At 45.3% G+C, this 26497-nt stretch overlaps 1 protein-coding gene across 12 annotated transcripts in view; it reads left to right on the forward strand.

Annotated features, from left to right (window-relative positions):
* The first annotated feature begins 2947 nt into the window (after nt 1–2947).
* Nucleotides 2948–26497, forward strand: part of ADAT1 (adenosine deaminase tRNA specific 1) — a 32426-nt gene continuing 8876 nt past the window's right edge. Inside the window, exons 1-11 of one of the 12 annotated variants that reach the window (XR_007147265.1) lie at nt 2948–3877; nt 6348–6536; nt 6827–6895; nt 7996–8050; nt 8497–8627; nt 11573–12176; nt 14864–15009; nt 16762–16861; nt 22358–22444; nt 23178–23362; nt 25047–25125. Coding sequence is in view for 10 of the 12 variants with exons in the window: in XM_047834825.1 (XP_047690781.1) it covers nt 6368–6536; nt 6827–6895; nt 7996–8050; nt 8497–8627; nt 11573–12176; nt 14864–15009; nt 16762–16861; nt 22358–22444; nt 25047–25179 (1494 nt within the window). In the remaining 2 variants the exon portion in view is untranslated. Of the gene's footprint in view, nt 3878–6347; nt 6537–6826; nt 6906–7995; nt 8051–8496; nt 8628–11572; nt 12177–14863; nt 15010–16761; nt 16862–21713; nt 21869–22357; nt 23591–25046; nt 26327–26497 lie in introns of those variants that run through there. The other 11 variants (XM_047834825.1, XR_007147266.1, XM_047834824.1 and 8 more) reach the window with 11 other exon arrangements.

The following is a 26497-nucleotide window of genomic DNA, read 5'->3' on the forward strand; positions in this document are numbered from 1 at the left end:
GTTTTACTTCTGTAGCTGGTACAATGATCTTAGCATGCAGAATTACCTCCCTAGGAATTAATTCAGAGTTTTGAGCACCTCCAACCCTTGCTGGTGTTTAAACACAGGCTCTAGGAGCACTTGGCCGTAGTGATAGATGACCAGGTGTAATTTCAAAAGAAACCCTTCCATATGGCACATCCCCCAGCAAGATGGTGTTAAAATGAAAATCATTCCCCCCCAAAGGAGAGGGTATAGGGTCAAGATGGGGTACTGGACTTCAGGCAACATTACCATTAGAAAAAGCCACAAGAAAAATGAGGTCACGAGTGACCTTTAAAGGACTGTTTAGTAGGCTGGGGGCAGAAGCCAGCTATCTGGCCTTAAGAAGACTGGAGATAGAGATGAACTGAAGCAGTAGCAACTTGTCTGGGATTTAACAGCAAGAATAACAAACAGGATGAAAGCTAGAAGAAACAGAAGGATTATAATTATAAAGTCCTCATTACTTCCTTACATGGTTGAAGGCTCAATGTGCTATCTGCCATACTGTGGTGAACAGAAAGGCACGATCCCAAGCTTCATGGCAGCTCTGATAAATGCTTTGAAGGAGATGTCTGTGGGGTATTGAGAAACTCTAACACACCTAGTTAAGGAAGGTTTCCCTGAGGACACGAGAATCTGAGATCTGAAAGAAGATAGAGCATTAACTAGTCAAAGAAGGAGGGCTTTCCTTGATGTAGCAACAAGTGCAAGGGCCCTGAGATAAGAAAGAGCATAGAAAAGGCCAATGACACCAGATAGAGTACAGAAGACTGTGAAAATATGCCACCAGATGAAGTAGGAGGCAGGCCATACAGGGGTATGAGCCTTATTATGATGGCATTTTATGTAGTCTCAGCTCTACTATAGGATTTTGTATTTTAAGAGTGCTGGAAAGCCACTAAAGTATTAAAGCAAGACTGTAACATCACATTTGTGTTTTTAAAACATGTCTGGGGCACCTGGGTGGCTCAGTGGGTTAAGCTTTGACTTAGGCTCAGGTCATAATCTTGCAGTTCATGACTTCAAGCCCCGTCTCAGGCTCTGTGCTGACAACTCAGAGCCTGGAGCCTGCTTTGGAGTCTGTGTCTCCCTCTTTCTCTGCCTCTCTCTCTCTGTCTCTCAAAAATAAATAAAACATTTAAAAAATTTTAAATCAAATAAATAAAACCTCAGTCTGGCTACTCTGTGAAAGAGAATTGGAGTTGGGCAAGGAAAGGTGAAAGTCTAGAGGTTAGCATAGCAATCCAAGAGGGAGACATCCTGGGCTGTTGCCATGGAAGTGGACAGAAGTTAATGGATCCAAGAGACAGAGTAAAATCAACAGGATTTTGCAGTGGATTATATTGTGGGGGTTATGGGAAAGAAAATGACAAGGAGGGTGACTCACTTTTCCATTTATACAACTAGATTGATGGTGGTACTGATCCCTGAGATTGATGATCCCCACCCCCACCCCCCGCCATCAGTGCTTCTTTAAAGACAGAAGAGGGAGAGTTGCGGATTAAAGATGTTGCAGAGACAGGAAAGAGGAGCAGAGTCCTTAGCCTTGAAGGAGTCTTGTGGCCCTTTTCTTCTGAACTAGAAAGAAGGACAGGATCAAGTAAGCTGCACTCTAATTTGTAACTTCTGAGATGTAACAAGAAGAAAAGTGAATTTTCTCATCTTTAGGAAATGAGGTATACAATTGTTGGATGGTACAGGTTCCTGAATTATCCAGACAAGTTATACTACCTATTCCTGGCAATCTGAAGATTTTAGACCTGCACTACCCAATACAGCAGCTACTAGCTACATGTGGCTATTGAGTATTTGAAATGTGGCTGGTTCAAACTGAGATATATTGTAAGTATAAAATACCAGATTTATTAAACTTAAGTATGAAAAAACACTGTAAAATACCTCAGCTTTTTAAAATATTGATTACATGCACCCAGCAATTGCACTACTAGGCATTTATCCAAGGGATACAGGTGTGCTGTTTCGAAAGGACACATGCACCCCCATGTTTATAACAGCACTACCAACAATAGCCAAAGTATGGAAAGACCCCAAATGTCCATCGGTGGATGAATGGATAAAGATGTGGTATATATACAATGGAGTATTACTCAGCAATCAAAAAGAATGAAATCTTGCCATTTGTAACCACGTGGATGGAACTGGAAGGTATTATGCTAAGTGAAATTAGAGAAAGACAAAAATCATATGACTTCACTCAAATGAGGACTTTAAGAGACAAAATAGATGAACATAAGGGAAGGGAAACAAAATAATATAAAAACAGGGAGGGGGACAAAAGAGACTCATAAATATGGAGAACAAACTGAGGGTTGCTGGAGGGGTTGTGGGAGGGGGGATGGGCTAAATGGGTAAGGGGCATTAAGGAAGCTACTGAAATCATTGCTTCACTATATACTAATTTGGATGCAAATTTTAAAAAATAATAAATTTTAAAAAGGCGAATTTATAAAAAATAAAATAAAATATTGATTACACACTGAAACGATAATACTTTGAACATACTAAATAAAATATGTGCTTACAATTAATTTCACCTATTTCTTTTGACTTTTTAATGCAGCTATTGGAAAATTTTACAATATTTGGCTCAAATTCTATTTCTGTTGTACAGCGCTATTTTAGACAGAAATTTAGACTAGTGGTCCATGATAGGACGCCATTCTACTAGTCGAACCAGAAAGTAAGCTTTCATCAGGCCATTTCACCGGTACCGACGCTCCAACATTCTGGATTATTATTGTTTTCTTAAATCTTTATTTTTGAGAGACAGACAGAGTGAGGGCAGGGAAGGAACAGAGAGAGAGGGAGACGCAGAATCCGAAGCAGGCTCCAGACTCTGGGCTGTCAGCACAGAGCCCGACGCGGGGCTCAAACCCTGGAACCCTGAGATCATGATCTGATCCGAAGTCGGACGCTTAACCGACTAAACCACCCGGGCGCCGCAACACGCTGGATTATTAACCTCATTTCCACAGTCCCCAACTCCAACCCAGTCGGACTACAAGGGCCAGCGTGCACTGCGCGCCTTTGGGGGCGGAACCTGAAGGACCGGCCTCTTTGTGACATCACGTCTGCTACGCCGCGCTGTTCTCCCTCCTTCCCAGGGCGTGCAGCTTGGAGGTGGGAGGGGAGCATCTGGGAGGTGAAGAGGTAGCAGGGTAGCGGGCGCGCGAATCTGGGAGGCCCCAACGCTGCTGGGTGAGCTGCCCTCGGTCTAACTTCCCCAGCCCATATTTGTCCGAACCGGTTGTGAGGATCGTGTCTCCCGCGTGGAAAGGGCAGCTGGCTTCCCGGAAGTGCCGGTGTCCGCTGCGGGTGGGCGCGGGGTGTGTGACCTCACGGCAGCGTCCACAGCACCCGAAGAGGCAGGCGCGCGCCGGGGCTCTGCTTCTCAGGCCCAGAGCCTCTCCCGTAACTTGTACAATGGGTGCCAATCTATTCTAGAGCTGACCGAGGTGGGGCCGCGGCCGAGAGTATTGAGGAGGGGGGCCTAAGGCGAAAACCTTTTCTCCCCTGGCAGCCGACTTGCTTTAACTTTTCTTTGAAAAGGAGAATTCTTAACGCTCCTTGCACCTGTTGTAATGTGCGATCTTGTGGGCAAAGAAATGCCTGTTTAACTGAGCTATTGTTTCCTATGAAGTTACTCAAGATATAGGAGAATGTATTTGAATTTTAGGGGACCAAGTTTAACAAAACATTCATTTCAACTGCTGTGCACGCTCATCCATACAACCTCGCGAATGAGATGATGCTACAGTTCTGGGCTGCTTCATCTTAAGGAGTTGATGTTACTTCTGGCAAGTTCTGTCTTCCCTGGCTATTATAGTTGGTGGTATGTGCCTCTGGTTTAATTTCAGGTTGATGTCTTGTGATGCCCGCCCCCCCCCTTCCCACCTCCCCGAAATGAGAGGGGAAAAACCCCTTACACTTGGAGGATTCTAGGATCTCCCTTGCTTTTCTTTTGCTTTGGGACATACGTGACATGCTGGATCTCTGACTTAAAAGTTACAATTTATATCAGTCCCTGCCAGATGATTGTTTTAAATCACTGTGGTCTGATTTACCATGGCTTTTTATTGCAGCAGCAGGCCTCCACATTTAATAGATAAATAAGCATATTAAAAATTTTTAAGAGTTTTTTGGGGCAAAAATCAGTTCCAGTTAGCACCAAACCAAAAATGGTTAGGAGGACTCTGCAGATCAGAACCAGAAGAGAGACGTAATAAAATGCAGCAAGAAAGGAAAGTGTTTGGCCATATTAAAAAAAATTTTTTTTTCAACGTTTATTTATTTTTGGGACAGAGAGAGACAGAGCATGAATGGGGGAGGGGCAGAGAGAGAGGGAGACACAGAATCAGAAACAGGCTCCAGGCTCTGAGCCATCAGAGCCTGATGCGGGGCTCGAACTCCCGGACCGCGAGATCGTGACCTGGCTGAAGTCGGATGCTTAACCGACTGCGCCACCCAGGTGCCCCATGTTTGGCCATATTTTAAAGCCTAGGAGGCTGTTTGTGATTGGTTTTCTTTAGCATTTTGCTTTTGTAACCTAGAAGCGTGAGCAGGCTTAGACCATGGTTTGCTAACACAGGCCACCACAGCTTTAAAGCTGCATCAATCTAGTAGCCTCCTTGTTTAATTAATTTGACCCAATGCAGGGGGCTCATAATTTTCAGAAGTTGCATGCATTGGAACTCAAATAAGCCTTTTTTTTTTTTTTAATGCTTAACTATATCCGTCACCATATGATCTCATTTTCTACTAAGAAGCTTTTCATACATTTGAGTCTAAATGGGATCATTGAATGAGCGCGGAGTCAAGAGTAAAAGAATATTTTATAGCAAAGTGGTCTCTCAAATCTGACCTGCTTAATGATTTTTATGCATAGCTTTACATTGCTATTACAGCCCCTCTGCTCCCCAAGGAGCTTAGGACAAATCATTTAGGAACACGAAATGTTCCTTTTTGGAATATTAATCACAGTTGACATTAGTTATGCTTAATATTGTAGCAATTGCTTTTTTAAGATTTTTTTAAATATTTATTTATTATTGAGAGAGAGACAGACAGAGCATGAATCGGGGTGAGGCAGAGAGAGAGGGAGACACAGAATCCAAAGCAGGCTCCAGGCTCTGAGCCGTCAGCACAGAGCCCGACGTGGGGCTCGAACTCACAAACCACAAGATCATGACCTGAGCCAAAGTGTGACGCTTAACCAACTGAGCCACCCAGGTGCCCCAGCAATTGGTTTTTATAAATATTAATCCTCAGAATAAGCCATAGATCAAATACTACTGTTATCCCTATTTTAACAGATAAACAGAGGATAAGTCATCTACCCGGTATCACACAATTGGTAGCAAAGCGAGGATTGGAACCCAGATAGGGTAACTCGAAAGTCCACACTCTAACACATACTCCTGCAGAGAGAACACTTGACTGGTGAGAAAGCTCTGCGCTTTGTCACTTCTCCCCTCTGTCTCATAAAACATTACAGGAGAAATTTAAGAGTTGTTTTCTTGATGGCATCAGTGGAGTCTTACCAGAGGGGAGTAGAGTCATTCTGCTGGGAGGTGGGGAGAAGGCAGAGAAAAGAAAAATAAAATGTTTGAGAAAGAAGGTGGAAAAGAGCATCTGCCCAGAAAGATAAACCTTGTATGATTAGAGTCTGCCCGAAGCCGGCTAAGGTCTGCAATAGTTTACATGCAAATGAAATACTTTACTTTCCAAATGAAAGTTGGAGTAGTGGGGAATACTTCCCTCTCATGTGCTTTTATTTTGAGTAGTAGGTTAAGATTCATAGATTCATGTCAGATATCCAACAACAACAACAACAAAAAAAACAGCTTTAAGAAAGAGGGTGTCTTCTGGGGCTGATGGGATTTGGGACTTCTTTGATCTTTCCTTAAAAATGAAAAGGGGAGGGGCGCCTGGGAGGCTCAGTTGGTTAAGTGCTCGACTCTTGACTTTGGCTCAGGTTATGAGCTCACACTTGCTGTGTTCAAGCCACCCTGTCGGGCTCTGCACTGGCAGTGCGGAGCCTGCCTGGGGTTCTCTCTCTCCTTCTCCGTCTGCCCCTCCTACCCTGGTGCACATGCTCTCTCTCTCTCTCAATAAAGAAACTTAAAAAAAAATGCAAAAGGGACAGGGAAGTAGCAGAATGTGACCCATAGAGTTCCAGGCACAGAAACCTCAGCATGAATGCGGGTGGGCCACCCCGAAAGCCTCCTGAAGCACCCAAGCACGTTGTAGCACCTCGCATTGGTTCTCCTTTCTGACTTCTGATGGTTGTGGTTCTCGATTAGGCTCAGTGCTAACTCAGACCATGTGGACCGCTGATGAGATTGCGCGGCTGTGTTACGAGCACTACCAGACCAGGCTGCCCAAGCAGGGGAAGCCTGAGCCCAACCGTGAGTGGACGTTGCTAGCAGCCGTGGTGAAGATACAGCCTGCCACTGACCAGGCCTGTGGCGGCGCTAACAAACCGGTGCAAGGTGAGACCTTTCCACCTCCAAATGCTCCCTCTCCCTGTCAAAGATGGTAGAATTGTTCCTGGCCGTGCCCTGGCTGGGGGCAGATGCAGTGGTGGGAATGTTCCCCTGCTCTCCACCAGGTGCCGCAGTCCTTCTGGTGGTGGGAGTTGGCCATGCCAGAACCCCAACCACAGCTCCCAGTTGGGTCAGCCTGTAAGAATGCTCTGGAGGAGTCTGCAGATGTGAAACCTGAGGAGGGGGACCATTCACATTATGAGACCTCACTTAATGATTCATTCTTTTCCTCTCAGTGACAAAGGAAGTTGTCTCAATGGGAACGGGGACGAAATGCATAGGCCAGTCCAAAATGAGGAAGAGCGGTAAGCCCAGGTGGGGTCTGGAAACCACTGTCCATGTTGTCCTTTCCTCTTCTCAGCAAAGGGGCCGTATGGCTGAGGTGGCCAACCTTAATGTTCCCGCTGACTGTCACTCCAGATGGAAGGACAGAACTCATTTTTTTTAAGTGTGTTTATTTTGAGAGAGAGAAAAAGCGTATGCATGAGTTGGGGAGGGGCAGAGAAAGAAAGAGAGTATCCCAAGCAGGCTCCACAGAGCCCGATGCAGGGCTCATGAACCGTGAGGTCATGACCTAAGCCAAAATCTCGAGACAGCTGCTTAACTGGCTGAGCCACCGAGGCACCCAATAGAATTCATTTAAAGAATGGAAATAAACTGTGAAAGCAAAGGCCTCCAGGAACATACTTTCTGAGTAGATTGAAAGTTGACCAATATGTTCATGCTCAAACCAGAAGTCCCCCGGACTTAGCCACCCCACATTTTATCTGAAGCCTCCAAAAGCAATCAAATGGAGATTTGGGCACCAGCAAGAATATGGAAATCCCTTAGAGATCTGGCATTTTCACCTTCTGCTTCCAGTTAGCAGATTCCTTCTCAAGTTTGCTTTCCTCATTTTCCCCGCCTTGCCTCCTGGTTCCAGGACCATTATGGATTGAATTTGTTGAGGTTATATCACCATAAGAGGAAGTGTGATACCAGAGTACAAAAGACTTGGACCCCTGTCCTCCAGATATTTTCCTATAAATCAGTAGTTCTTGGCTATGGGGAGATTTTGCCCCCCAGGGGACATTTGGCAATGGTTGGAGATATTTTCGGTTGTTACAACTAGGGGGAGGGGGATATTGTGCTACCTGCCTCTGGTAGAGGCCAGGAATGCTGCTAAACATCTTACATATCCACAGGACAGACTGCCCCAACAAAGAATTTTTTAACCTAAAACGTACAGTAGCATTGAGTTGAGGAAACTCTGTATTGCCTTTAATCGTTGCAATACTTTCTGACAAAGTCCTCCAGGAGCTACGTGGCCATCCTGGCTGCTGGGGAAACCACTGTGTTCTGCTTCTAGGAAACAGGGCCTCTCCATGTTCTATATGTCTTCACTAGTGTCCTGTCTTTGCCACAGGAGACATCCTCAATGATAGCCATGCTGAGGTCATAGCCAGGAGGAGTTTCCAAAGGTAAAGCCACATCCCCAAACAATCTGATTTAGCCTGCCTTGGGGGTCCCAGAATGTGCATTTCTAATAAGCTCTCCAGTAATACTGACCATGTCAGTCTGTGAACTACTCTTTGAATAGCACTGGTCTACACAGTGGTTCTCATGCCCGATGTGCATCAGAATTACCTAGGTTTGTGAAAACCCAGATCGCTGGGCCCACCCCTAGAGATTCCGACTCAGCAGGTCCAGATTGCATTTCTAACAGATTCCAGATGATGCTGATCCTGCTGGTACAAGGGCCACACTTTGAGAATCACTGGTCTAGATCATTCTCGTAATTCCAGATTCCAGTGCCAGTCCCATTGGGCTGCAGTAGCTCTTTCTTTCTTAGAAAATCACCCAACCAGTCTTTCCCTGTATCTCAGTGATCGGTTGTTCATTCTGATAACATCTTGCACCCCATTAGGTACCTTCTGCATCAGCTCCACTTGGTGGCCTCCCTGAAGGAGAATAGCATTTTTGTCCCTGGAACTCAGAAAGGGCTGTGGAAACTCAGACAAGGCATCTTGTTTGTGTTTTTCTCCAGCCATACACCCTGTAAGTATATTCAAGCCTTTGGATTGATGTTACGTTGTCTTTTTCCTTTGTCTTATCCATAGATGCATTTCCCAAAAAAGCTCTTCTGGCTTAAGTGTAGCTACAGCCAGTGGACAGTGCCTTTTTCTGAACAGGACATTGTGCCTAATCACTTCTCTACCAAGGAAAGGCTCAGCTCCCAGTTCTCAGCTCCCAACAGGATTGTGAAGCTTAAACCTCCTTGAGGTCTGAACCCAACAATAGGGCTTAGAAGCCCAAAGCCTTGAGTTCTATAGAGATTTATGCTGAAACTCATTCTTTTCATTCATTCATTCATGCAACAGATATTTTCTGCTACTTGTCAAGTACAGTATGATATACTAGATGTATAGCAGGGAATAAGATTAGCCCCTGGCTTAGCCTCATAGAGTCTTTTAGGGAATGTAGACAGTCATGATTAGTTAAGTTAAATTTTGATGAGTTATAAGGGGATGTTCAGGTGCTGTGGTTGTATTAGGCAGGAAAACCAGGCATAGCCTAGGGGTGGCCACTCTTTTTTTGTCTTGAAAATAATTTCTACCCTTTGTAGATAGCAATTCAGGGATGGCAGTAAAATTTCCTTACCCTAAATCCTTTGAAATAAGAGCAGACTATTGTTCTCTGAGTATTAAACTTTAAAACTAACACATGCATTTTGATCAGATACAGGCACTCATTCTAAAGAGCATAGCTGCCAAGATTTGGTCATAATTCAAATAAAAAATGTGATATAGCTTAAGAAAGAATGAGTCTATCAGAAAATAATTGGTTGAGTCAAAGGCCAGAAAAACGACATGCAGAGTGAGGGAGGCAGGGCTCATCCATGCTTAGTTATTAGCAGCAGAAGCCAAAGAACCAAAGGATGTCCAAGAACCAAAGGATGTTTCCTAACTCAGTGCTTCTCAAACAACAATATGCATATGAACCACCCGCAGGTCTTAATAAAATGTGGATTGAAATTCATTAGGTCTGGGATGAAGTCTGAGATTCTGCATTTTTAACCAAGTCCCCACAATGCCAGTGGTGTTGGCCTGCGGACCACACTTTGAGTAGCCAGGGCTTGGCTGATCCCAATGGCAGGCGTAGCCTTATTGTGGAGAGAGAAGCATCTGCAGGTCATGGCTATCCAGACCACATAAATCCGTGGTCCACAGGCTGGTCCATGGCCAGATGGGAAAAATCAGGACTATAATGAGTTTTTCAAAAAAGCTAATTCCTTTCCATGTGAAGGTTATAAGATTTTTCTTTTATTTTTAATCATAGTAATTAGGATTTTTAAAGATCTTACTTGATGGAATACAAAGTAATCTATTGATCTTAAAATCTACTGGAAATTTTACTGGTCTGTGAAATCAAAATCTAGAACCACTGTTCTAACTGTCCTGGGCTCATGGGTAATCTTTTAAAATGTGATGTCCACCCATGCATGGTTTGTCTGCAGGAGGAAAGAACACTACCTGGAGAATTTGACTATGTGGCTCCCTTGGCATTTATTCCTCATTGCTAATTGATAATTTGGTGCCTGGGTTAGCTACTTCCGGCCCTTACTTGTGAGTTTGATTAGCATGAGTCAGCCTCTGGAGCTTTCTGAGTGGGAGGTGGGCCCCAGTCAGTTCTCCAAAGTCACTGTCACCTTGTGAGACCTCTGGAAGCCTGCCAGCCAGCCTTTCTGGCAACACGCCCACATCTACCTCTTTTGCCTTTCCCACTGTGAGGTTATAAAGACTACAAATGTATTATTTACATGCTTTAAAAAAGCAACACACATTAGGTTAGTGTTTGAAAAAGTAGCTCCTTTTTCACAGGGAAGCTGTGCTTTTTACTAACCTCTGGTTTTCTTTGATTCTGTTTAAGCATAGAGTTAGGTGAGAAATCTCTAACCGACTGCAGGGAAATGCCAGCTATATAATTCACTGCAAAGTCTTTACTGTGAGGACATACACAAAGATCTCCGAGATGGGGAAACTAAACATTTTTGCCAAACGTGTTTAACCATGAAATCAACCTCCCACTTTGGTTTTCCATCTCATGGGATAACATCCCACAAAATGTGCTGGGAAAACTGTGCTCGTTGTGAACCAAGGTTCTTAACTCAGGACGGCTTTGCTCCTCAGGGGACAGTTAGCAACATCTGGAGTCATTTTTGATGGTCAGGCTGGGAGGTGCTATTGGTAGCTAGTAGTAGGTGGAGACCAAGGAGCTGCCAAACATGTAATGGAAAGGAGAGCCCCCACAGCAAAGAATTGTCTGGCCCAAATGTCAGTAGTATGGAAGTTGGCAAATCGTGATCTAAACTAGTGTTTTCAGAACTTCCTGGGATGAGAATTACTTGAGATCTTTGTTTAAAGTATTCAGTTTTCCAGATCCTCCCACCCCAGCGTTTCTAACTCACTCTGGTCTAGATAAGATAGAGTCGCAGAGGATTCTTACTCAGGAAGTTTGGACAAGTCTTCCTAATACATCTCAGCGCAGCTGGAAAATAGGATTAAACTCCATTTAAGACAATGGTTCTTCATAGGGCTCCTGGGTCACTCAGTCTTAGGTTAAGCTTCCAACTCTTGATTGCAGCTCAGGTCATGATTCCAGGGTGATGGGATCGAACCCCTCATCAGGCTCTGGGCTGAGTGTGGAGCCTGCTTAAGGTTCTCTCTCTGTCTCCCTCTGCCCATCTCCCCTGTTCTCTCTCTTTAAAAAAATAAAAATGAAAAAGACAGTGGTTCTTAAACTTGAGCCTGCATCAAAATGACCCAGAGAACTTGTTGAAACACACATTGCTGGGTACCACCTCCAGAGTTTCCAATTCAGCAGGTCCACTGTGGGTCCCAAGAATCTACAGCTCTCACAAGTTCCTAAGGGATGTTGATGTGGCTGGTCTGGGGGCCTCACTTTGAGAACCACTGGTTTTTAAGGGGTTCCTTCTCCTGCAGGTGGGGATGCCTCCATCATTCCAATGCTTGAGTTTGAAGATCAGCCCTGCTGTCCCGTCAGTAGACGTTGGGCCAATAAGCCATCAGAAGAAGCCAGTGGTAACCCAGAAACTCCTGAAGATGAAAAGAAATATGAAGACCTGGGTAGTCCTGTGACCAAAAAGATGAGGCTTGAACCTGGGATTCCCGATGGTGTGGCTCACTGTCAGAGTTTGGACAATCAGGAAAGTGGTCCAGTCCCACCAACTGTCAGCAGCTCTCATGTCCCCACACAGGAACTGGCCACTGTCGCCAGAAGGGCCCCCAGTGGTGCCAAAGTGGTGGACGTTTATAGAACTGGAGCCAAATGTGTGCCTGGAGAAGCTGGAGACTCAGGAAAGCCTGGTGCAGCATATCACCAGGTGGGCCTGCTCCGGGTGAAGCCAGGCCGGGGAGACAGGACCTGCTCCATGTCCTGCAGTGACAAGTTGGCACGGTGGAATGTCCTCGGATGCCAGGGGGCACTGCTGATGCACCTTCTAGAAGAGCCTGTCTACCTGTCAGCCGTGGTCATTGGGAGGTGCCCGTACAGCCAGGAGGCCATGCGGAGAGCTCTGACTGGGAGGTGAGAGGGCAGGGAGGGGAGGGCTCAAGTAGAACAGTCTTCCTCAGAAGCAGTCTGAGAATATGTCCAGAGAGCCTGAAGGGCATCCATATGGGGGCGCCTGGGTGACTCAGTCAGTTGAACATCCCACTCTTGATTTCAGCTTAGGTCATGATCTCACGGTTCTTGGGATTGGACCCCATGTCGGGCTCTGCACTGACAGCATGGAGCCTTCTTGGGATTCTTTGTCCCTCTCTCTGCCCTTCCCCACTCACACATGCATGTTTTCTCTTTCAAAATAAATAAATAAAAACTTTAAAAGAAATCCATGCATTTTGTTCCAGTGGTTCCATTGCTAGGAATTTGTCCTAAGGAGATAATTAAGAAAGTGCTCAAACATTTAGCTTTGTGTGTAGTCTTTTTTTTTTTTTAAGCCAGATCCACACGCAACACGGAGCCCCAACGTGGGCTTGAACTCAACCCTGAGATCAAGACCTTAGCTGAGGTCAAGAGTCGGACACTTAGCCAACTAAGGCATCCAGGCACCCCATGTAGTCATTTTTAAAAAAGAAAAGGAAACGGCCAGCAAGAGACTTTTGTTAAAACTAATATTGATGAAAATTTGACTTGGAAATGTTCATGATGTTCAAAGAGCAAGTCAAAAGATACAATTAAGTTCATTTTGGTCTTTATATATTTATTTTAAAAGAGAGAGCACGTGTGAGCAGGGGAGGGGCAGAGAGAGAAAGAGAATCCCAAGTAGGCTCCACACTGTCAGCACAGAGCCCTACTCAGGGCTCAGACCCACAAACTGTGAGATCATGACCTGAGCCAAAATCAAGAGTTGGACGCTTAACCAACTGAGCTACCCAGGTGCCCCTGGTTTTAAAGCATATGTGCACATAGAAAAAAAAACTGTCAAAGAATATATACCAAATTATTAGAATGATTACCTCTGAGTTGTGATATTATGGGTGTTTTTTTCTTCTTTGCAATTACTCCTGTCTTCTAATTTTCCTGCAGTACCTATATATATATTGTTATAATTTTTAAAAACGATCAACATCAGTGTTAATTTTTTAAAAGATAAAAGACAAAGCTTCATCACTGAAGTGTGGTCTCCCTAAAGAAGGGCAGCCAGACCCAATTAAGGCTGTGGTAACTGAGGGCAGGATGAGGCCATGGCTGGAGGGGAAGCCTGTCGTGTCAGATGTGCTGCTCCCCCGAGGCTCAGTCCAGGGAGCAGCTGCAGGGTGTGACCCACTAATTCCACTCCTGGGTACGTACCCAGGAGAAATGAAAACATACATCCACATAAGAACTTGTACACAAATGTTCATAGCAAGGTAGGTCATAGTAGCCAAAACCTGAAACAGCCCAAGTGTGCGTCAGCTGGATAAACAAAAGGGGGTGGACTGTTATGGTGGAATATTAGCCCCCAAAAGGAGTGAAGGCCAGATACAAGCTGCGACACGGATGAGCCTTGAAAACTTTATGCCAAGTGAGAGGAGCCACATAGTGTATGATTTTATGTAGAGAAATGTCCTAAACGGGCAAATCTAGAAGGGGATTCGTGGGTGCCAAGGGCTGGAGAAGGGTATGCGGAGTGACTGCTAACAGGCGCAGGGTTTCTTACTGAAGGGATGAAACTGTAAACTTAGACTGTGGTGACGTTGGCACAATTCTGTGAATATCCAAAAACAAAATGTATTTTACACTTTAAGTGGATGAATTTTATGGTATATAAATTATATCCCAATAAGATGTTGGGTGTTTTTTTAATTTTATTTTGTTTTACAGAGAGCATGTGCGAGCCAGGAGAGGGGCAGAGGGAGAGAATCTGAAGCAGGTTCCATGCTCAGCCCAGAGCCCAGTGCAGGGCTCAGTCCCACGACCCTGGGATCATGACCTGAGCCGAAATCAAGAGTAAGACACCCAACTGACTGAGCCACCCAGGTGCCCCCCAATAAGATGTTTTTTAAAAAATAAAGCAACCCAGGGGTGCCTCAGTGGCCCAGTCGGTTAGGCATCGGACTCTTGATTTCTGCTCAGTCATGATCTCACAGTTCATGAGTTCAAGCCCCACATCGGGCTCTGCACTGACAGCATGGAGTCTGCTTGGGATTCTCTCCCTCCCTCTGTCTCTCTGCCCCTCCCCCCACTCATGTTCACGTGCATGTGCACCCTCTCTCTCTCAAATATATAAACTTTAAAAAGGCAACTCTAGGCACTGTGTGCACGATATTTTCTGAGTTTCCTGTGCTTTCCCCATTCTGAGACCTTAAAGTTGCTGTCTCCTCAGTTCCAGAGCAGCACCACGTTGGCCTGTAGATTGTGTGAAAGATACAAAAGGAAAAAATGAAACTTTTATATTATAGTATGGTTTGCGTTTCTGGTGTGTATGAAGGATTCCCTAGGAAGCAGATGCCACAAGTTAATATTTCTATTTAAGGTTTTCACATCTTTCAAAGCCAGTACCAGGAGTGGAGTTTGGAGTCACTAAAGTCACTGAGGGGTGGTGACTCAGTTCATCGTTTTCACTTCAGAGTGATGGGAAGGGATCTCCCTTCAGCCATGAGGTTCATATGATCTAGATTCTGTTCTGTTATGCCCTCTCGCTGAGACTCAGGGGTGAAGTTGTCCACAGTCCTCCATATTCTCTTCCTCGAACAGAGGGCCTAAGCCAAATGCATTTTCCCTCACATTAGGTGTCAGAACGTCTCAGCTTTACCCAAAGGCTTTGGAGTTCAAGAAGTGACAATACAGCAGTCCGGTTTACTGTTTGAACAGAGCCGCGGCGCAGTGCAGGCAAAAAGGGCTGACAGCCCAGGCCGACTTGTTCCTTGTGGCGCAGGTAAGGTATCCTGGTTCCCCTTGCCCTGGAGTGACTTTTCCCCAGACCGTGGGGTGGCCTGGGAGGCACTGCGTCCACCCAGCCTGGGAAGGCAGTTTATTACCTCAGTGGTCAATAGTGTGGGCTTGGGGGGTGCCTGGGTGGCTCGGTTGAGTGACCGACTTCGGCTCAGGTCATGATCTCACGGTTTGTGGGTTCGAGCTCTGCGTTGGGCTCTGTGCTGACAGCCCGTAGCCTGGAGCCTGCTTCGGATTCTGTGTCTCCCTCTCTCTCTGCCCTTCCTCTGCTCGTAGCTTGTACGCTCGCTCGTATTGTCTCTCTCAAAAATGAATAAACATTGAAAAAATTTTTTTAAAAAGTAGCGTGGGCTTGGGAAACACCCACCCTAGGTCAGGTTCATGCTCTCCGTGACTCTGGGCAACTTACTTATCCTGTCTTAGCCTCAAGTTCTTCATTTTTAGGTAAGAAAATCATTTCATAAAGAATCCAATTTTAAAAAATGGGCAGAAGACATGAATAGACATTTCTCCAAAGAGGGCATCCAGACGGCCAACAGACATGTGCAAAGATGCTCAACATCATTAATCATTAGGGAAATGCTAATCAAAACCACAGTGAGCTACCACCTCAGGCCTGTCAGAATGGCTAAAATCAACAACACAAGAAACAGGTGTTGGCAAGGATGTGGAGAAAATGAAACCTCCTTGCACTGGTGTTAGTAGGAATGCAAACTGGTGCAGCCATTGTGAAACACAGTGTGGAGGTTCCTCAAAAAATTAAAAATAGGGGCACCTGGGTGGCTCATTCAGTTAAGCATGCGACTTCAGCTCGGGTCTTAATCTCACAGTTGGTGAAATCAAGCCCCACATCGGGCTCTCTGCTGTCAGTGCAGAACCCACTTTGGATCCTCTCTCTCTCTGCCCCTCTCTCTCTCTCTCAAAAATAAATAAACATTTAAAAAAAAAAGATTAAAAAATTAAAAATAAAACTACCCTATGATCCAGTAATCATAGTACTGGGTATTTACCCAAGAAGTACAAAAGCACTAATTCAAAGGGATACATGCACTCCTGTGTTTACAGTAGCCAAATTATGGAAACAGCCCAGGTGTCCACTGGCAGATGAATGGATAAAGAAGAGGTAGTGTATATACACAATGAATATTAGTCATAAAAGAAAATGAAATCTTGCCATTTGCAACAGCATGGATGGAGCTAGAGAGTATTATGCTAAGTGAAATAAGTCAGAGAAAGACAAATACCATATGATCTCACTCATGTGGAAGTAAGAAACAAATGACAAAGGGGAAAAAAATGGAGACAAACCAAGGAATGACTCTTAACTATAGAGAACAAACTGATGGTTACCAGAGGGTAGAATGAGGGAGGATGGGGAAAATAGGTGATGGGGATTAAGGAGTGGAAGAAAAGTCTATCATTCTTTATTAGGGCTGTTATGAGGATTAAATGAGAAATTCTATTTCATTCAATTACCTTGTGTCCAGCATATGATAAATGCTTAATGGTTATTAGATTTGATGATGATGATGATGATGATGATGATGGTGATGAATCACAAACCACTTTATATTACCATATTCTGGAGGCCATCCATCAGAGTGGCAACCATTGACTCTGATGTCATGTCCAACTCTCCTGAGTCTGCAGACACAGGGAAATATTTTTGTTAAAACACCTCTGATGTTCACAGGAAACTGAACGGTCTTAATTGCAGAATCTTGTCTTTTCATAGCCATCAGCTGGAGTGCGGTTCCTGAGCAGCCGCTGGATGTCACTGCCAATGGCTTTCCACAGGGAACAACACGGAAGGCAATCAGGTGCCTTCAGGCCAGGTACAGCATATTGGGGCAGAAGGAGATGGTGGCTGTGCAGTCCTGTGTTACCACTATCTAGTTCCAGAACGTTTTCATCTCCCCAAAAAGAAACCCCGCACCCACTGGCTGTCATTCCCCATGCCCTTCTCCAGCCCCATGAATCTCCTTTATGTCTGTGGATTTGTCTGTTCTGGACTTCCCACTACATGAAATCATACAGTATGTGACTTAACTTACTTAGCCTAAGTTTTCAAGGCTCATCCATGTTGTAACATGTATCAGTCCTTCATTCCTACATTCCATTGTCTGGATCTGACCACTTTTTGTTTCTCCACTCTTCTGTTAATGGATATTTGGGTTATTTCACTTTGGGGCTGTGGAAATAATGCTGCTGCGAACATTTATAGAATCTTTTAGGTGGACGTATGTTTTCAATTCTCTTGGGTATACCTTGGAATGGAATTGCTGGGTCATATGATAACCTCGGAGGTTTTTTTGTTTTTGCTTTTTTTGCGGAACTGCCTAACTGTTTTCCATAGTAGCTGCACTATTTTAAACTCCTACCAACAATGTATGGGTTTCAATTATCCTACATCCTTTACAACACTCATTATTGTCTCTTTTTATTGTAGTCATTGTGGGTGTGAAGTGCTATATGATTGTAATTTGCTGTGCATTTCGCTAATAATTGTTTGAGCTTCTTTTGATGTTGAGCATCTTATCATATACTTATTAGCTCTTTGTATATCTTCTTTGGAAAAATACCTATTCTGATCCTTTGCCCATTTTTTAACTTGGTTTTATTTATCTTTTATTGTTGAGTTTTAAGGTTTCTTGATATATTCCGGGTACTAGTCCTTTATCACAGATGTATTTGAACGTATTTTTTGTCAATTCTGCGGGTTGTCTTTTCACTTTTTGAAGGTGTCCTTTAAAACGTGGAAGTTTTAAATTTTGATGAAGTCTGTTCAATCTCTTTTTTTGTGGGTGGTTTGTGCTTTTAGCATCACAGGTGAGAAACCATTGCCTGATTCAATATCACAAAGATTTGCTTTGTTTTCTTCTCATAGTTTTATAGTTTCAGCTCTTAGGTTGATGACTTTGATCCCCTTCGAGTTAATTTTTCTGTAAGGTGTGAGGTAGGGGTCCAACCTCATTCTTTTGCATGGGGGTATCCAGTTGTCCTGCCACCATTTTTTTTTTTTTTTTTTTGGAAAGACTGTTCTTTCCCCTGGAAAATGTTGAAAAGAACACTTTCTTGGGCTTTACCACTAGGGATTCTGGTTTCATAGGTCAAGCTTGAAGGCCAAGAATCATTTATGAAGCTCCAGAATGATTGGCCTGGCAGAAAGGCAACCATGAAAGCAGGACTTTTTGTCTTCATATTGGCTTCGACTGAAATGTACAACATGTAGTCAGCTAGCATGAGACTCCCTGTGTGTTTCAAGGGTCATGCATCTGCCATACTGGTTTTTCTTCTTCTAAATGCTCAGCAGATCCTACTCTACTTTTCCCTCCCAGTGAGCCACTGGTAGTCTTCAGTAGCCTGTGGGTGGGACGGGCTGTAGGGAAATGGCCTCTCCACCAAAGGCATTTACATCTCAGATGGACTGAGCTGCCACTGAGTGACTGTTGTAGGATTTCTACCTTTTACAGGTATAGTTAACCCTTGAACTATAACCCTGGGGGGGTTATGGGTTCTGACCCCCCTTACAGTTGAAAATCCATTTATACCTTTTGATTGGTCAAAACCTTAACCGCCAATAGCTTGCTGTTGATTAGAAGCCTTACTGATAACATGAACACTTGATTAGCATGTATTTCATATGTTGTATGTATTACATACTGTATTCTTACCATAAAGCAAACCAGAAAAATGTTATTACAAAAGTCATAAGGAAAAGACATGTATAATACTGTATTTATTGAAAAAATCCTTGTGTCACTGGACCCCGCACAGTTCAAACCCATGTTATTCAAGGGTCAGCTGTAGTTCTTTTCACTCTTGAGTTGCTTTTCCATTTCTTTACTATGTCCTTAAAAAAAAAATTTATAATTAAAGTTCACAGGTGGATTTGTTTCTTCTTTTTAATATGCTTATTTGCCAGTCTCAACACAGACAAAAATAACTTATATAGTTTTAGACCTTAAAAAAGAAGGTTTTGTTCTCTGCAGCCACTCAGCAGGGTCCAGATGTCCCAGTCTGCAGACCCAGACCCTTTCCTATTAGCCCAGGCTGTTGAATTGAGTGATATTAACAAACTTGTTAGGGGTGGAGGTTTGGGGACCAGTTTTTCCCCCGAGGACCTCCTAGCTTCAGGCCACTGTTTGCATCTCCCAAGGGACCAGCTCTCAGCCACAGACCAGGGTGTGTGAGCAGAGCAGGTCCTGCCTTCACAGGGACCATGTTTCCTGCAGAGTTCCAGCTCTGCTCTAAGGCAGCGACAGGCCCGCAGCAGCTCCCCCTGGCCCGACCCACCTGACGGTGGCTCCTGTTTGTGCTTCCTCAAGTCTAAATGCTCTTCTTCACTAGGAGTCTGCACCCTCTTTTACCTTGAAAGTTCAGCTCAACCACCACTGCCTTCTGGTTGCTGTAGGTCCAGAAGGTCCAGGTTCGCTGCCTCCTGGAACCTCTCTTCAAACTCCTGTAGTGCTATATTCTCTGGCTTATCCCGATATGTCAGTGCTTTCTGTTGATGAGGAGTACCTCATGTTCCCAAGCTCACTCTGGCTCCAGTTACCCACATGACTTTGAACGAGTCCAGTTGCATTCCGGGCTTCCATGTGTCCATATCTGTAAGATGAGGATGTTGGAGTAGATGATCTGAGGTCCCTGACGCGTTGTAGGTGTCTCTCCATTTAGGAGGCAGACTCCTTGCAGGGAAGAAGTGTATGGGAGAAAGAGCAGGAGCTTTGCAGTCCAAGGGACTGATGTTTAATTCCTAGTTCCCTTTCTCTCCAGTGTGTGACACCTTGGGCAAATTACTTTACTTCTCTGAGCCTCCGTTTCCCCAACAGCAAAGCAAGGGTAACTAAGAGTATGTGTCACCCAGGAACGTGGTGAGAAGTGAAAGCGAATGTGGTGCAGGCTCGCAGCAAACACCTTGTTAAGGTTGGTTTCCCCTTCAGTTGCCCAGTGAAGCTTCATGTTATGTGCAGAAGAGTCAGCATTTCTTTTATTCTAAAGAGTTACAGCTGCTGGGGAGAGAGCAGGTTCTCTCACTGCTCATTCCCAAGCCCTGGCATCCTAGGACCACCTTCTTTACCACCGCGGGGCATAGGAAAGCAGACGGATGTTAGAGACATTTAATATGCTAACACAATACGAGAAGAAAATACTTAAGTCTTTGTGTTCTTTTCCAAACAACGTGACGATAACAGACACCACGTAAAAGACCCTCATTTTCAAGAAGCTTCATTTTGCTCTTTTCCCTAAAGTGGCAAATCCTCATTCCACCCCAGAGCATCCTGGAGAGATCATTTACGTGGCTCATTGGATTATAAAAGAAAAGCATGAGGGATTAAAAACAACAACAACAACCCTAAGTGTGCCTAAATATGTTAAAAGATAGGGCTAGATTAAGAACACCTACGTAAACCTGTGTCATCTTTAAGAAATTGTTTATGTATATGTAATGTTCCTAGCTCTCTGATGCCCCAACCAGCAATGTCAACCGACTTACCAGGGAGAGCCTAATATCTAAGGACATAATTGTTGCTGCTGAAAGGAACCAGGGCTCCTTGGAGAGAAGTAGCTAGCAGCCAGGAGGATTGTTATGTTCCACAAATGACATGAGTGGTTATTACTGAGTAGGTCTCATTGACAGAGGAATTACGAGTATGGCCACTCTGTTCTGCTGTTGATTAGGTCTTGAGAAAGGCCTTTCTTCTCTGGAGGGAGTTCTTGTTCAGCAGAGGAGTGGTTCCCAGCATCCCCCGTCTGTATAGATATAATACCTTAACATCACTCACAAGGCCATTCACTTAGGCCAGAAACATTCATAAGAGAAAGTGCTGTTTGTTCCTCCAGAGGGAAGAATGCTGGAAACATTTTCAGAGCTGGTCTCAAGAAGCTGTGAAAGCAATGCCCTTGTCTTTTTTTTTTTTTTTTTAACATTTATTCATTTTTGAAAGGCAGAGAGAGACAGAACGCGAATGGGGGAGGGACAGAGAGAGAGGAAAACACAGAATCCGAAGCAGGCTCCAGGCTCTGAGCCGTCAGCACAGAGCCCGATGCGGGGCTCAAACTCACGGACCGCGAGATCATGACCTGAGCCGGAGTCGGCTGCCTAACCGACTGAGCCACTCAGGCACTTTGATGCCCTTGTCTTATTCTTGATTTTAAGGACATGAATTTGCTATAGGTTTTTAATGATACCCTTTATGAATGTAAATGCTGTCTTTCCTAGTCCTCATTTGCTAAAAGATTTTAAATAATTCTGTGGCTGTTAAATTCTCACAAGTGCTTCTCTGCACATTTTTTCCTCATAATGACATTACATTTCTCTTTTAATCTGTTAATGAGATAAGTTTCATTAGTTTCTTGGCTTTGGGTTTTCTTTTTACCATTAAAGGAACCTTACATTCCTAAGCGCCAGCAGCCACTCGGGCCCAGTTCAAGCCCAGGGAGAGTGTGAGGGCTCAGGACCCCCGCTAAGCGATGATTGCTGCAGTGTAGCCTCTGTGCCCGCCAGGTGAGGGAACTCTCTGGCAGAATGTACACTTCCCTACTTCACATATACCTACTATGGCCACAGGGTCCGAGCTGATGGACAGCTCACATGGACAGTCTTTGAGGACGGGGAAGGGTATGGTGTGTAAAGATGAGACAGCAGCTTCTTGGCATACACATCTGCCTCCTCTGCATCAGCTCGTGAACTGCGTATAGTGAGGAAAGAAGGAGGCGCACACGGTCCAGATCCCGGCAGCCTGGATGGGCAGAGCCAGGAGAGCCCAGTTGGGCTGGTGAGGAATCCGCACTCACTTCCTTCACTGTCCCGAGCTGTGGCCTGCACAAAGCTTCAGGTTAGAAGCAAAGGAAGGCCCACAGTGCCCACGGGGGAGTCTGGAGGCTCTGCCTCCGGTGCTTGTCCGAGTGGACTTTGTAACCGAGGTTCACGTGGGGAGCACCACTCAAGCCTGAAACCCAGCTTCACTGTCGTGAGCGGTATCACCCACAGGGCCGGTGCCCTTAGGAAGAAGTAGCCCAGCATGGCTGGCAGGGGTCCTGGAGGGAATTTAGTAATCCCACCTCTGTTGTCACCCCATTTGAGACTGTCACCTTCATGATTTCACGGCTGATGACATTTCTTAAGAGGAGATTAACTTTTTTAACCTCGCCCCAATCAGGTCTACATTTTCTTCATGTGAAGAACAGGTGGAGGCGGGGGGGAGGGGCGTTCCTGCACGTTCAAATTTAAGAAAGATACCGGGGGAAGCCCAGTGTCCCTGACAGGGGCCTGGTGTATATCAAACACTCATTAAAAATCTTCTTTGTCTTGTCTTTCCAAACAGATCCCAAATCAGCAAAGTGGAACTCTTTAGATCATTTCAGAAACTGCTAAGCAGTATTTCAGAGGACAAGTGGCCAGACTCCCTCAGGTGACTCTGTTGACCCATTTTTTTTTTTTTTTTTTTCATATTTAGGACGACTTGTGGTTTAATTCTGGTTTACAAATGGCAGGAAGCTTTGGCAGGAGTGGTGGTTCAATGGGCCAGTGGGCACTTAGTTATCACCCACATGTGCCTCTGTCCCCCGGGCTCCGATTGCAGGTACAGATCTGAGGTGTACAGGAGGGGTGGTTTAGTGGTGCAGGGTTACAGAAGACTGGGGGGGGGGAATTGGGGCTTGGTCTGCTCCAGGCCCCCCCTTTGCCCCCCTCCAGGTGGAAGGCAGGGCAGACATATAGGGCTGGCCCTATTGCTTAGAGGGCAATAGAGTCTATTAGGAACATCACTCTGCTCTTCCTCTGCTGCAGGCTTACAATTGAAATTGCTCCCAAACAGGAATGTAGAGAACTATAAAACCGCTCCAGGGGCCAGTGGGTGGGTAGTCCAGACACTTAGCTACTCAAGGTCAGTGCCCTCACTTCATACTCCAGATGCAAGCTCCAGGGCCCCCAAGCCCCTCACGCTTGGGACCACTGACTGCAAACTCGGGGGCTCCTGCTACCTCCTTAAGTTCACTAATTCACTGGAACAACTCAAATTCAGGAGTGCACTATACCTACAATTACTTTTTATTCTAAAGAATATAGATCAGGACCAGCTAAAAGAAGGGACACACAGGGCACAGTCTGAAAGGGTACCAAACACAATTTGTCTGTGTCCTCAGGATGTGTCACCCTTCCAGCACATCACTGTGTGTCACCAACCAGAAGGGGACCCAAGTTTCAGCGTCCAGTGTCTTCCCTGTGCTTGTGTTACATACACCTGAATGACTCATTGGCCACATGATGTGACTGAACTCATTCTCCATCTTCCCCTCCCATCAGGAGGTCAGACCAACTCCACTCTGTGGTTAGTCTCTCTGGCAGGGCCAGCCCCATCCAGATCTCTCTAGGGCCCACCAGGAGTCACCTCGTTAAGTATAAACTCAGGTGTGATCAGAGGGGTCCACCATGAATAACAAAGACATTTCTTTTTTTTTTTAATGTTTATTTCTGAGACAAAGAGAGACAGAGCATGAGTGGGGGAGGGGCAGAGAGAGAAGGAGACACAGAATCCGAAGCAGGCTCCAGGCTCTGAGTTGTCAGCACAGACCCCGACGCAGGGCTCAAACTCACAAACCGTGAGATCATGACCTTAGCCGAAGTCGGTCGCTCAACCAACTGAGCCATCCACGTGCCCCAACAAAGACATTTCTACCCCAGGGAAATCCTGGGGGTTTGAAGGTTCCCTCCCAGGAACCGGCAACAAGACCGGCCAAATTCTTTATTGTACAGCAGAGGGGAAGCCAAGGTGTTGCTAGAAAAGGCTATTTGAAGAGGCTGACCACTTGTTATCACCGTCATGCGTACTGCTGTTGGTAGTGATGCCCTCCAGTCAGTTTGGTCAGGAGTCACTCTGCTTGTTTTTTTGTCTGGAAAAATGAATCAAACTGACCAGGAGGTTTCCATACATTTTATGTGTCGGTGAAAACAAATCTGGACTGAGGTCAGGAGAGACTTTACTCAAAAGGATCATTGCAGTAAGAGAGGGGCTGTTAACAGCAGCAGTGGGACTGATGCCATAGCAAAGACACTCCAGTCCTAAGGTCTGTAAGCCTCCAGGGCAGGCGGGAAGGAGTAGCCCTTTGTGGGGAGCAGTGAACAAGGCCGGAAAGAACAGGGCAGGGGGCATGGAATGCGCATTTGGTGTGATGGGGCGAGTAGACAGGAAACATCTTTTCTTGAGATCAGTCACTTGTCAGGAGGAGCCGTTAAGAATAGGTCCCTGCATATTGTGATGCTGGCTCCGGCTGAGGGTGGGTCATAGTTCAGGGTCGGGAGAAGGACAGAAGCATAACTAATGTTGGTCAAGGAAGCAAGAATTTTGTCGAGATTGGTATGTGGATGGAAACAGTTCAGCTAGTCATTATGAGACAGAGAAGGGGAGTTTGAGGATCCGTCATAGGTAAGCCAAGGGGGGGCGTCCATGAGTCCTATCTGGGTCTTACGGGGAACGGGACTGTGCAGTAAGCCATTTCCCAGAACTCTTTAAACCAAAAAGTAGATAGTTATTCTTGTGTTATCTGATACCAGGAGGACCAGACAAGACTAGCATTGTTTATTCTCACCTGGGTTTTTTTTAATGATTATTTATTTATTTTAAGAGAGTTCACACGCAAGCGTGGCAGGGGAGGGAGGGCAGAGAGAGAGAATCCCAAGTAGCGTTCACGTGGTCAGTGCGGTCAGCGTATAGAGCCCAACATGGGGCTCGATCTCACAAACCATGGGATCAGGACCTGAGGCAAAAGAGTCGGACGCTTAACTGACTAAGCCACCCAGGTGCCCCCTTTTCTCCCCTGTTTCAATCCATGTTGCTTTCTAGTGAATTTCCTACATTGGAGAGAGAGTAGCTGGTGGAAAGCGTACCAAAATCCTCCCGTTCCTAGATCTGTTCCTAGTCTCTGCTTAGACATCTGTCCAGCTGATTGCTCAGTTGGCCACCACGTTGAGCTGATCAGTGAGAACCTGTGTGCTTGGTGGTGTGTGTGCATTAGGGCGCAGAAGCTAGAGACGTACCACGAGTACAAGGAGGCTGCGTCTACTTACCAGGAAGCCTGGAGTGCGCTCCGAAAGCAGGCCTTTGGATCCTGGATCAGAAACCCACCGGATTATCACCAGTTTAAATAAGAAGGGCAAACTGCAAAGAGCTTATTAGTAGCAGAGTGTTTTTCAGCTGCTCACACTGGACGGCTTCTTCCTTTGTGCTGGACAAGCCTTAGCTTTTCTTGTGGCTGAGTCAGGAAAAAATAAGTCTGCCATCTACCAGAGTGACATATCTCTTCTGGGTAATATGGACAGAATCCTGAAACACGGAACTATCCATACTTGACTGACGTATCTCTCTCTGCTAAAACATCACCTCGCTGATGCCCTTGGCATCTGTCCTAACGTGTGTTATTGCTTCTCTAAAACATGGAGTAAGAACTTGGAATGTGACGCTTGAAAGGTACTCTGCAGCAGCTCCGCTCTGTGTGTTCCCACATTGATCTGGCAAGTATTTCTTGGGCTGAGATGGTGTCCGGACCTCTGCAAGTTTTAGAGCTTCCCTTGGCATAGTGGACATGTGCCGTTTCTTCCCTCAGAGGGTCATCCTTTCCTGCTCTATCCGTGGGACTTGGCTGAAGCAAACCTCACTCCCCAGCTCTCGGATTGTGAGGCAGCGCCATACAATCCTGGAACTACTGCCAGGGCGAGCAGGAAAGATGCTGTCTCCTCTTGGATCAGAAGCTCCAAGGACCACAGACTCGTGGGACTGTCTGTGGCTGCCTTTGCCTCCACACAGAGGCAGCCAGCTTGAGAATGAAGGCAAGAAAACAGGAAACAGACAAAAGCATCGGCTCCCGTGACCTTGTTTGGATGCCTGAAGCCAGTGCCCAGCCTGGACTTCAAGTATGTGAGATAAATTCATACGGCTGTTTGGGTTAAGCCTATCCGAGTAGGTTGTCTGTGGCTTTCAAATGAAAGAGTTCTGTCTAACAGGCCAAAAGTCCGTATAGCAAATCAGCAGCAGACCTAGCTACCCATCCTCTTTTAACCACCATCTAATATTTAACTCTCAACCTCTCTGCTCCTTAAATTATTGATGGAAAGGGAAGTTCTCCGTGTCAGGATTATCCAAAGCTCTTCTCAAAGTCCTTTAGTATCTTGGTATAGCTTTTTTTCTTTTAAGATTTTATTCATAAGTAGTCTCTACACCCAGTATGGGGCTTGAACTCATGACCCCAAGATCAAGAGTCACACACTCCACCGACTGAGCCAGCCAGGCACCCTGTCATTCTTGTATGCTTTAAATGTTTTTTTTTTTTGGTTTTTTTTTTGGTTTTTTTTTGTTGTTTTTTTTTTTATGAAATTTATTGACAAATTGGTTTCCATACAACACCCAGTGCTCATCCCAAAAGGTGCCCTCCTCAATATTTAAATGTTTTTTAATAACAGCTTTATTGGG

Source organism: Prionailurus viverrinus, chromosome E2 (genome assembly GCF_022837055.1).
Source record: "Prionailurus viverrinus isolate Anna chromosome E2, UM_Priviv_1.0, whole genome shotgun sequence".
Lineage (NCBI taxonomy): Eukaryota > Metazoa > Chordata > Mammalia > Carnivora > Felidae > Prionailurus > Prionailurus viverrinus.